Here is a 13042-nt window from a genome sequence, read left to right as displayed (position 1 = left end):
CTCCGAACGCCCGTGACGCGGCCCGATTTCCGTCCGTCTCTGCACACGTTATCGCTTTCCTTTTAACTGCGGCATCGTGATGAACTCCGCATGTCTTTGCAGTCGACACTTCCATGCTGACAGAGCAAATGCAGAAAACAGGAATACAGATGGTGCACTAACCTAAGCCGAAGGAAGCATTGGCTAAGCACACATACTACAGCACATGGAGAAAGCTACAGCAGCTAGGCTCAAAGCGCGTATGAGGTGGCCATTTTGAAATGCCAATGACAATATCGTAACGCAGATTTAGGGTTGTACTCGATTCTAACGTGCACGCAATTTTTGGACCCATTTTATCGGAAAGAAAGTGCGCATTGGATTCGAGTAAATACGGTACTTTTTCTTTTTTTGTTTTTGCCGAACATGTCACATTGCAACCGCGGGTTGTTCCAAGTTGGCACTTACTGCTTGATTTAAAAATCCTAGGTTTTCGTAGATGATCTCCTTTGGTGGAGTGGTGACCTTTTCCTCCCTTTCTGCAACCTGCGGAGGCCCTGGCTGTACAACTGCTGCTGCTACAGGTGATGCTGGAGCTACTGGGGCTACTGGTACTTTGGGACACACCTGCAACCAAATGCACAGCTCATGAATGCGGCCCGCAATATGCCAGAAAGAATAAAGGTTAAAGGAGTACCGAGACATATTTCTTGAAGTTGCAGAAACTACCAAATACTCATTCAAGCATAAAATGACAACATTTAGCCAAGTTTGAAGGTCGGGAGACACCTGTAAGGTGCTGACATGCATACATTGTTTATCTCTTTCAGTGGCTATTTTTCACCAGCTAACCAACATTACAAAGCAATTGGCGCAAGACGTGCCTACATGTATTGGAACTTTCCTTCATGTTGTCACTGATTCTGTAGTGAAAAAAGCGTTGTTTAATTAATTAGATTGCATGTGCGATGCAAATAGCGGCGTACATTCTCAAACATACCCGAGCACCAGCGATTACACTGGAATTTATGATGAGTCATACAAAACTAGCCAAAGCACTTGACTCATGAGATCAGATTTCAATGACTCACAACTGTGCTCGTAGGTATCATTATGCTTTGAGTGCTGCTTCTTTTTCTGGGCACAAGTTTGTTCTATAAAGAGTTAGATTCTTAACACAGTTTTGGCACTGTCTGGTTTTTCACCCTTACTAAAACCTGACAATGTCTTAATTTATATGAAAGTTGGGCTCAAGATGCCTGACCTGGCATTATCAACCTTACTGTGAGATTATGACACAGAGCAAATGCAATTAACTGCAGGAGTAACATAATTTATTGTAGTTTTCGTGCCATGCATTGGTCCAGCAAGCTGCTGAAAGGCCATGAAAACCTGCAGAATACACTTTGCTGGCTGATTTTGGTGGCCCATTGGAGGCCTCAAGCTTGTGTTTCTGTTCCACAGACCTGACTGAAACTTCTTTTTCCCCAATAGGTGCGTACGCTTAAGCCAAATATTGGATGTAGTGAAGGTCATTTTGTGTTGGGTGCAATTTTCTTATTAGATTTGGCTGTATTCAGTAAATATTTTTGTTTGCTCTTATGCAGGTTGGTATTTTTTCCAAGAACTTAGGAGGACTTGGACATTCATTTTTTGTCAATAAATTGCAAGCAAAAAAAATCTATTTTCAGTACTCGTTTAACCCTTTATAGAAGAGTGTTGCCTACAGGCAACATACCAGAAGTCTCTTTTCCCTGAGTTTTGGTATTCAGTATGAAGTTTCTGGATAAATGTCTTTAGCCAACACTGAATGACAGGCATTAAGCATAATTTGTTGCTTTAAAGCACGAACATTGGATGAGGATGATGTTTGCCACATAATTCGCTTCCCCTTGAAGGCATGGTCAGAGGAGAGAGACTGATACAAGATCTCCCGCCGCAGTGGGTTCACACAAATGATGCAAAGCAAATGAAATGTACCCCTATGGTTAACATATGGCGAGAGCTGTCTCTACAAATTCCAAACAAAGGTGTATCTGGCTTGATGTGAAGCTCACTCACTTCCCTTTGTCTGCATGGTGTTTTCCCTCTATTGCTCAAAAAGTTTTAACAAAATATTTTTTTTCTTTTCATTGATTATGGTTATTCTCAGTGTGTTTTGCACCATTTATAGAGATAATAAACATTATTTTTCGGGCACTTATATATTCCATCATTAAAGGGTTAACTTGTTGCAGGCAGCCTGATGCCAAGCCTCTGTAAAGTATGTGTGAGCAGAGCACTTTCGTGGAACAATTTAGATGGCTCAGAGACAAAGAAGCCCGAATATTAACTTTAATGATGTTCTGCATGCCTCGTGGCTTTAACCAGAAGCCTTGGCGCAATTAAGTATTTCTAAAGTGCCCAAAAGATGACTGAGGTACGTGTTACATTGCCTGTTTTAGTGTCATCCTGACAACATGAATGCGATCACTACTGGGGAACTACTATGGCCAATGGCGGTAACCCATGGTGATGCTGCGAATGTAGCTGGGTGGTCCCCATACCAGCTGCCGCTCTAAAGTATCATGCAGAGGTAAATGGGTCACACTCACCTGAGGGCTTGGCGGAGCTTGGGCTGCTGCCACTGCTGGCCTTCTTTGGAGCACGCCATCGTCCAGGCCATCAATGAAGACATCCTTCACTATTGTTATGGACCTGCACAGAGTTGGGGAACAAAAACCATGCAGATCCAATGCAATGTTGGAATCTCAATGATGCAAAGCTCATTTGAATTGGCGAGGCAGCAGCAGTGGTGGATGACACCGACAGAGCCTCGCAGCCTGTACCTGTTAGCTGCCTGCATCATGAGGACAAACGCAATGTACGATGCTCATCGAGGGAACAACACTGATGAGAGGCATATGCACAGAGTAGTATGACACGTACTTAAATAAATTTAAGGCCTCATACCCCTTGTGTCACAGTGACACATCTATTCTGGGGGATTAGCCAGGAATGGACACATACCCAGAGGACGAAGCAGTCTATAAATATTAACAAATATATCTGGTGAGGAAACAACAACGAACGCTGAGCATTAGAATATTGGCAAGGAAATCTTCGCTTTGAAAGCATTCACTGACTGATGGTGTTTAACATACTGAAGCAACACAAGCTGAGAGATGCCACAGTGGCGGGATTTAGATTACTTTTACCACATTGGTTCCTTTAAATAGACATGGCAAGAAAAAAAATAACTTGAGCTGTGATAGTAAATTAGCTTTACACAATAAAAAAAAATCACTCTTAAAGTGAGAACACGCTTCATAACAAGCCAGAAAAGACAAAAAAACAAAAGACTGCTGTTGATGCTACCTAGGAGTTCCTCCACCAGCCTTGTTGTGATGTCATGAATTTTGATGCCATCTGCTAGGGCCCAGTTAATTGTTTCTAGGTAACGATGGACTTCATTGTATCTTAAAAGATCCAAAGAATGAACTTAAGAGTTTCGAAAATTTTACTGCACCACACTGCTATTGGGTGCATAGTAAAAATAACTTCAGGTGGTCAAAATCCGGAATCCTCCACTATGGTGTGCCTCATAATCATACAGTGGTTTCAGCACGTAAAAACCCCAGAATTTAATTTTTAATCACAACTGTCAAGATATGAGAAAATGCTCTGAAATTCATGATGTAACAGTGACACAAACCGGCGCTGTGGTTCTGATATGAAATTCAAACAGTTTGATTTTCATTTTCTATTTTATTACCTTACTACTCTTCTACTTCTGCTTACTTAAGTAATCAACTTTCTATTGCAAAAAGTGACCAAAATATAGTTGTGAAAGACTACTTTATCCATTTAAACTGATTTAGTGCTTCTCTTTAGTGCCTCTTTAATGGGCATCACATGACTGGTGCAAGAGTGCAGTTGTATTGTGCCTCTACCGGAATGCCGCTCAGGAGGAAGGGAAATGGACCTGCCCCAGATCCTCGCTACAATTCTTAAATTATTCTACTGCCTTTAAAACAGAGTCAAGTACACTTGAACCTTGTCATTACGAAGTTGATGGTGGAGGCAAAATTACTTCGTCATATTCATTTCTGCCATTTACTGCAATATATAAGCAATGGGGTACACAACTGTACAGATGGAAACAAGAAGACGGCATCGCGGCCCGTGGAATCACTACACAGTCATGCATGCAATGAAATTTGAATAAAACAAGAAAAGAATCTCCGGCATGTGCGACACACGACTTCTTAGCACTTGGCATGATAGCTTTTAGATGGCTGCCGTCTGTTCTATTGTGATGGTCTTGCGGGTCCACTTTCTACTTGGTTCATCGTGGTCGAGCAGCAAGTGGCACACAACACAGCACTCCACTGTGCAAACGAGGAGGCAAGTGAACTTGGCTCAGCCGTCTCGTGGCCTCCGAGATTTCATGGCTGCCACTGCAATTTTGGAGGCCGCGCCCAGCTGTCAGCCCACGTGGCGCGCTGCATGGAGAAGTAGTAGCGAACGCACAGTCTGGGTGTGACCCCCGAGATTGCACTGGGGAGATGTTGGAGGCCAGGTTCAAGGTGCATTGTAGAGGAGAGAAGTGAGTGCAGTAATCTTTTGCACTGTTGTGCGTAGCCATGCAGCATGGCGTGGCTCGCACAGGCTTGAGCGCGACCCCCTAGATTGTGCTGGAGGAGATCTCGGAGGCCATGGCCAGCGGCGCCATGCAGTAGAAGGGAGCGCACTAATCTTTCGCACCGCCGTGCGTTGCCACACACTGTGGCATGGCTCGTGCAGCCAGGCATATGCAAGAGAGGTCAGTGGAGAAGTGTGATAGTGAGCCACTGCTTGAGGGCAAGTGTGCAGCTACAGCTGGTGGTGAGAAAGACCAGTGTCGCTTGATGGCGTATTCGACACAGGGACGCAAAATTTTGAAGTGCCACGGCGAACGAGTGCCGAACCCCCTGGAAAGGGATGTATTCGGCGTGCAACGGTCCGGTATTTTTTTGTTTCAGAAATGAACCTAGTTCCTTATGTTCATTGGCTGAACAATTACATTTCATTAAAGCCAGGTTCTAAATACGTGGACCTCTATAGGTATGTCAAGGGGAATTTCATTTCCTTCGTTATATTGCGTTTTGTTATAATGAGGTTTGAGTGCACTTAATGAACCTTCAATACAAGTCACACTGTGCATTTTAATGCCTAAATCCTAACCAACACACCCAATAATAAGACAAAGAAAACAACGTAGGTTGCCAGGCGAACACCTCCTCAAGGTGTGATCAGCTAACACGCATTTGGTCATGAAACTGGAAGCAGATCATGTCAAGGCCCACCAAATACTCGCCCTAAGCACAATTAATGAATGGGAGGCACATACGTAAGTATTATATTGTCAAGGTGGCTACCTAGGCTAGTCGGTAATTCATACTGACAGTAAGCAGCACGGGGAAAAGGAAAAAAAAAAATAAAAAAAATAGGGGGGACGGAGACAGGACGAAAAGCAACCAGACGAGACAAGTGTTGACTTCGAACTGACAATATTTATTGACAGAAACGTGACTACAGTTGAACCTCGATATAATGAAGTATTTAATTTTCATAACCTCTTCTTTATAGAGAACCATGTATTTAGAACTTCAATATAACAAATTGTGTTTGTATGCAATTTCAACATAAGGAAATTTCACTGCCGCCACAAAAGCAATGCTGAGAAAATAAATGTGAACTTTCGTGTACGCAGATGGTCAAATGATTGAATTACAACTTGCTGCTTGCAAACGTACCCCTCAAATAGTGCACTGCGTGACAAGAACGATCGCCGAAGTGGAGCAGCATCATGTTCCGTATAAAGTCCAAGTTCGATAATGTCCTATCGGGTCATGCGCACTGTGTGCTTTAGGTGTGAGTGAAAGTGTGCAAATGGTGAGACAAGAAAGATGGTGGCATCACGAGTGCTGCCTTCACACATGAAGAAAGGGAAAGAGGGGTAAGGGAGTGAGCTCGCGGTAATGTGATCAAGCGCGCGTGATGGGGTGGAGTGGAGGGTAAGGTGGCAAGCGTGTTGGCGGCGGCTGCGCACGGCTATAAGTGCATCTGACCACACATGCAGCCCGTGCATCCTGCTTTAGAGGTAATCTGCTGCGTGTGCAAAGAGTGGGCGTGCCGAGACAGCGCGGCGCCATGTAAGCTGTCTTACCACACATTTAGTATTGGAGGTTGCGTAATATCGACTTTCGGTGACTCATTAGAGCAAGAGGCAGACGAAGCATTCGCTCCCCGCTGCCGGTGCTTTTTCTGATAGTGTCGTCCCAGTGGGGGCGACGCTATCAGCCACTGGGATGAAGTGCATGCAAAAGCGTGGCTGGCTTCGTTTAATTCGTACCCCCGAGAAGATATTGTTGACGTACGAGGCATGAAACCGTGTCATTCGTCGCCGACTCCCAAATCTATCAAAATGAATTGTTTTCTCACTCAAATTCACTTTCTTCTATTGCCCGATAATTTGGAAAATTCTGTGGCCCCTTTCCGTGTAAAAAAGATCGACTAGTGACTCTACTTATTTGCATGAAAGGTCGAATGTTAATACAAAAATTTTATATATATAACAAAACAAATTGCAATTTTACTGACTTTGTTATATCAAGGTTTAACTGTATATACACATACAGGGAAAGCCTCACACGAAACAAATTTGCAATGAGAAAGAAAAAGAACCAACGAAAACCAAAAAGTGAGAGAGTGAAAGCCCAGACAGTCACCGACACCCGCTGCGCATACTTCTACCTTCCAAGTATTTGAGTTTTTTACTGGATAAGGCAACCGACGGTTCACTCACACAGGCACAATGTTCCCTAGCCATCTCAGCTGCCTCGCTGATTACACGTATTTGCTCATCGTTACATTCGCTGGTCCGCTGGAATTGTGGAGCACATCCAAATGTTCTGGCATGCAGAGCAAGAAAGCCTTCCTATCCATTTCGGACATTATTAGCGTGCTCTATCAAGCGCTCATCGAGGCATCTACCCATCTGGCCCACATATCACGCACCACAGGAAAGGAGAATTCTGCAAACAACACTCTGTACACAGTTCACGAACTGTGTTCTGTGCTTGATGGAACATTGACTCCTGCTTTTCTTGACTGGGCAGGTCCTTCTTGCAAACTGAGGCGCATGTCCCATCTGGTTGCTTTTTTTCCCCACATTTCTTTCACGCCATTCACTGTCAGTATATTGCCAAGCGTACATTGTTTTACATTCTGCCAGTGACAGTCTTTCCCCGGATCAGTGATATCAAGTTATTGCTTGGTGCAAGATCAGCCAACTGTATCTTAAATGTCTTGAAATTTGCCATCAATGCTATATTGAAAAATGTCTAATTAGATTGTGCACTATGCAAATAGTGTTGTACGTTCTCAAATGTACGCAAGTACCAACAAGTACTCAGGAATGTAACGCAGTTACACATATAAATAGCCGACAGACTTGATTTGTGAGTGCAACTTAGACATCATGCTTGATGCTATCACTATGATTTGAGTTTAGCTTGTCTTTCTGGGCCCAAGTTCCCCCAATAGAGAGTTCAGATTCTTCACTGGAACTTTGGGCAGACCCCCATTTCCACCTCTTTATATTCTCTATACTCAGTTTCATACTTAGCTGGCAAAATTGTGGAAGCTATGGAAGTTGTGCAGTCCAACTCTGCGCATTTTGCATGTTTGCCTTCTACAATCTTTCTTGACCTGCGGCACTTTCTATGCGACAACTACTTCGTATATTACAACTACAACTTGTGAATATAATAAGGTTATAACAAATCACATATTGGTGCACCTCTGCACTTCCAGCATGTGATAGAATATGCTTTGGTTATGAGCACAGGTGGTGTGCTGTGGCTGCTTGCTGGTTGCAGGTACGTGTCACTCCGCTCATTCGGTGGTAACTTCAGATCTGCAATGCCTTCCATGTAAAAATTACATAATAATTTGTGACATAAAAGTATGAGACAATGTTGCATATAATTAGATGGTGCATACCAACATCTTCTTTTTTCATGGATGTAGTTTTATTTGGCCACAAATTTAAGCAGTGAGAGAGGTTGGTTTCTTCAGTGTTTAACATGCTAATGCCCCCTTAATTTCCAGTGAAACATGACTAAATCACATTTGTACATTAAAGGCCAATTCGAACAAGACTTCATTTTGGCTAAATTGGTTATAAATGATAAGTACATACTACTGAAGCAATCTTGGCAGGGCTCGTAATTGTCTAACTTTACTAATACCAGCATTTAAATAGCATCTAAAAAGATGACCTCTGCACCTGGTGGTTAGCGGATATAACTTAAGTCCCAGCACGTAGCCTCCAAGATTTTTCAGCGCGTAGTGAGTGACGCCTAATCTCAGAGGTCATGCTGAGATGTGAATTCCGAACTATGAGTCACAATCCAGCGAATGTTAATGGTGGAGCTTTTTTTGCAGTTTCGGTGTCATAAACGTCCACTTTTGCAAACCTTTCAACACGCATCTACTCGTGTTTCAAAAAAGACACTGTCTGAAACTAGGCTTCTCATGGGACCAAAATTTTGCTGCAGTTGTCCTTTAAACCACACTGATCTCTTTTTGTTTGCTTGGCCGCCAGTAACGAGCAGCTTTCTTAATGTCAGTATGGTTGTACCTGTGCAGAGTCCAGGCGTCCGACTCAGCCGTCCGCTCAATGTAGTTCTTGGGCAGGAAACCCGTGGCTCCCGTAAGCCACGAAGTGCCCTCCACCCAGCCATCGGTGGCCGCACCAAGGTGCTCTCCGCTCACATACACAAAGTCACCAATGAGAAGTTCTAGCTCATCAGGCTCCTTTGGCACATGCGAGTACAGCACTTTGTGGACCTGTAACAAGGGAAGATGGCTTAGTAACATATATATATATATATATATACAGGGTGTCCCAGCCAACTTGGAACAACATTTTAAGACTACCCAAGAGCTCTAGAGAAATCGTACCGACTGCATAGTAGCCGTAGTCGTATGTACTCATGGCCAGTATCTTTTCCATCACTAAGTGTTAATTATGAATTACTTTTAATTAGCGAACTTCTTAATTATTGCTTGAATCTCAAACATATCAGTTGCTGGGCACCTCACATAACCTGCGAATCAAGCATTTGTTTAGTGCTCAGCTTTGCCTCGTTGGTTTTTCAGAGAAACAACAAAGGCGCGCGAAACATCCAAAATACGAAATAGATAGCCGCTGCTCAAGCGCTCCCAAGTGAATAGTCACGGATACACGGCTTTACTAGGGGCGGCAACTCAATACAGGGCTTCACACTATGTGATGGTCGCGGCATCAAGAGAACACGCCACTCACACATTGATAAGCGCTGCGAAGCCTTGTACGATGCGGCGATAAGAGAATGCAGCTGTATATCTTTCAATGGTTGCTTGTAGGCGCTTGAGTAGTGGCGTGCGAGTGCGCATCTGTTTCGTATTTTGCGTATTTCGCGGGATGTTTTTTCTTCGAAAAAACAACCAGGACCACTTCAGCACGAAATAAATGCTTGATTTGGAGGTTATTTAAGGTGCCCTACAACATTGTAATTGATATGTTTGCAATTCAAGCAATAATTAAAAAGTTAACTAACTATAATTAATTAAGTAATACTTCGTGATGAAAAAAATGCTGGCTGTAAGTACATACGACTACGGCTACTATGCAGTCGGTACGATTTCTCTAGAGCTCTTGGGTATTTTTAAAATCTTGGTCCAAGTTAGCTGGGACACCCTGTATATACACACAGCCAACATTTCAGTTAACACATTCAAACATTTTCATAAATGTATCGGCATTTGTAATGTCAACAACGTTTTTCGGTAATGCATTGCACTGTTTATTAGTCCTAGGAAAGAAGGAATATTTGTATGGGTCGTTCAATGCATTAAGTCCTCGATCATTTTTCCGTGGTTCTGGCGAGTGTCAGAACGAATATGACTCGAAGGGCAGTTCTATAGCTTGCCGTAGGGCTACTATCAGAAGTCATTACCTTTAGTCCTCACGACTTTACGAGATAGAGCTCTGCCTGTCAAAACTTTACAACTGCATTGACACTGAAGTCTCATAAAATGGCTGTCATCATGCTGCAGTAACCTGATCTGAGCAGGTGACCGACTGGTTGGGTTTTATGTTTCAAAGCAACACTAGAGCTATGAAATCCAGCAGAGGGCTCTTGTTTACATATAACCGTATTCTTTAGCATGTATCCAAACCTAACTACATAGGCATTTTTGAATTCAATGACCACTGAATTGAAGCCACTGCATTCGGGAATCAAACCCGTGACCTCATGTTCATTAGCGCAATGCCATAGCACTTGAGTCATTGCAATGGGTGAGAAAGTAGGAGCACCACACAGTACATGAAGTGGGCCCGATGCGTCTTCTACTCTGCGTTCACTGCAAGTATGTGTATGTGCTACATAGGGTGTCCCAGCTAACTTTCATGAAACTGTTCCAATGAAAAAAAAAAAAAAAAGAAAACATGCTGCAAGATATGGTTTTAAGACCTGCTTTGTTCAGTCACCAGACCTCTTACGACTGAACACCGGAGGTCTTATAATTGTATCTTGCACAGCGTCCCTTAAATCTTTTTTTTTGTTGTTGTTGAACAGCTTGGCTAATGTTAGCTAGGGCACACGGTACATGTACATCGGCAACTAACACACCTGTAATATATAAAGTTGTACTAATGCAGAAAAATGAAATGCAAACAGGAATTTATATAGTAGAATGCCCCTGATTAGTAATAACTTGGAAATGCAATTTCAAACTGCTATTATACATCTGATCTCCAAAGATAATGCAGGCCCAAATCAAGGAGCACAAGTTGAAATCGCGCTGACGCCAAATGAAATGGTGAACGCAGAACTGAAAGGATGCATTCTAGTGTGTTCTAAACTTGTTTGAGTTTCACTTTTCCATGACAATACATTCACTGCAAGGTGAGACTTAATAATAATCACGTTCCGGATAACGTCACTTAAGCAAAATTTTGCATGACTCTGCGCCAGATCTGTTGGCACATATATCTGACACTGTTTCCAGCTCTTTGCTGTCTGCTCTCCCAGACGCTGGGTCATCGAATAGCCACAAGGGGAGAGAACTATGGGGTGTTCCTCGCCAGATGCTGGGTTGACTACTGCTCATGGCACACAGCACAATCCGAGCTCTGGTGTGAGCACTTGGAACACCAAGCTGCCAGAAGGAGCCTGGCTTCATGAGAAAAAGATTAAGCCCACAGGTTGTTGGCCTTAGTGTCTTTCTTGAGGGCCACGGCTGAGTCCGAGAAACCAAATTTCCACAGTGCCAAGCTCACCATCTTTGCAAAGTGCCAGAACACTGTTGGCCATTCGATGTGTCCAGTGCCAAATCATGTGAAATCTCGCAAAAGTGATCGTATCCCCAAAAGTGATTACTCAAGAATACCACCAGAGCATAAAATGAGGGACACAGCTCTCTGCTGCAAACAAATTGAAGACCATTCAGTGACACTTGGCTCTACCTCACAACCCTTTATCCTGGTGTCGCGTGAATACAGCCTGAGTTCCCAGCAGGTCGCAGCATTGGTGTTGATGGCTTGGCTAAGCTTTTCTAATGTGGCGTAATGTTCCAACTGAAACTGGTACGCGAGCGTGATATGCAGGGCCTTCAGGTAGGGCTCCACTTGGATGCCTATGCAAAGTGACAAAAAAGCAAGTACTACAATGACCTACAGGCAGGCAATTGTTACTATCAAAATCACAGTGACACTAGGTTTCAAAATGTTTCAATAAAGCTCTTAGTCAAAACAATGGGTACACGCAATTCTACTGAAAGCTATGACTGGTTTAGCCTTACAGACCAGAGAATACATGTTGAACTACCTTCCATAAGAAAAGGCAATTACAGGTTTGTCAACCAGTGAATTTGTTTAGAACATCTTTCTAAAGAAAAGGAAATCACAAGTTCACCACAAAAAGAATGGCACGAGGAAGACATGTACAGGCAGTGTTTCCCGCTGAAGCTTTGAGTGGCCACTTAGTAGGCCCAAACAGCAACAAAAAGAAAGTCCCTCTGCCCAGTTATGTTTATCAGACAAAAATACCTAACCATACGTACTAACACTGTCACTGACACAACAATGATAGAAGCGAGGTTGGCATGCAAAGCATCCATGAATAACACACTTAAAAAAAAGTTAAGCAAAGGAAGCATAATATATTTACTTCATGCATATGCATAGGAAAATAAGCGCACAAAAAAGAAAAAAAAAGGGAAGGAAAGATACTAAGCAAACAGCTTACATTCAAGATTGGTGGGGGGTACATTATTCCATGTGACTGTTTTGTTTTTGTGTTTACTGCAGCTAGTGAAATGAGCAGTCAAAAGCTTTATAAAAGGAAATATATTTGAGCCAGTGCCACTCCATGCTACACCAGTACAACTTGCCGACAAATGAAATGTGCCATTTTGGCATCCCCATATTGGGAACAGGGTACGTTGTTGAAAGTAGGGGTGTGCGAATGGTAAATTTTTAAGAATGAATCAAACACAAATCGAATCGGAATTGAATATTTTTTGAATAACAAACACCCATTTTTACCATCATTTTCAAAATTATGCTTACATCCCGATATATTCATGATAGCAAGCGTCTGCCATTACATTGCACATTATGAGGCATTGTTTACAAGAAGCACAAATGGGACATTAGGCACAAATAAGCAGTTTGAACACTCAGTGCCCTTTACTGAGGCAAAAGGTAGTAGCATAGCCTGAAACATCTGCCCGGAATGACACATAGCATGCTACACTGTATATGTTCTTGTGCTCTACTATGTCTACTATGGCAGCGTGCATGAAATTTATATCACTTTTGCTACAATTTTACATTACATTTACATTTTACCCCTTTTTCCGTTCAGGTGTGCAAAGCCAAACAAAGACCCCAGGAGTAAATGTGATGAGCATGTCAAGCATCATAACGAGCCTTGGCACGATTTTGAGAGGAGAGAGTCCGGAAGTGGGCCAGTTGACAGGCTTC

At 42.9% G+C, this 13042-nt stretch overlaps 1 protein-coding gene across 2 annotated transcripts in view; it reads right to left on the bottom strand.

The window, feature by feature from the left end:
- Positions 1–13042, bottom strand: part of Epp (Ecdysteroid phosphate phosphatase) — a 59702-nt gene that overhangs the window by 23747 nt on the left and 22913 nt on the right. For both annotated transcript variants that reach the window (XM_075692807.1, XM_075692808.1), the window contains 4 exons: positions 11522–11691; positions 8648–8856; positions 2574–2676; positions 448–606 (listed from right to left, as the gene is read on the bottom strand). In XM_075692807.1, coding sequence (XP_075548922.1) covers positions 448–606; positions 2574–2676; positions 8648–8856; positions 11522–11691 — 641 coding nt within the window. The remainder of the gene's footprint in view (positions 1–447; positions 607–2573; positions 2677–8647; positions 8857–11521; positions 11692–13042) is intronic.

This window comes from Dermacentor variabilis, chromosome 5, assembly GCF_050947875.1.
Source record: "Dermacentor variabilis isolate Ectoservices chromosome 5, ASM5094787v1, whole genome shotgun sequence".
In the NCBI taxonomy this organism is placed as follows: Eukaryota; Metazoa; Arthropoda; class Arachnida; order Ixodida; family Ixodidae; genus Dermacentor; species Dermacentor variabilis.
Note: the sequence above shows the minus strand (reverse complement) of the source record. Positions and strands in the feature narration are given on the sequence as shown.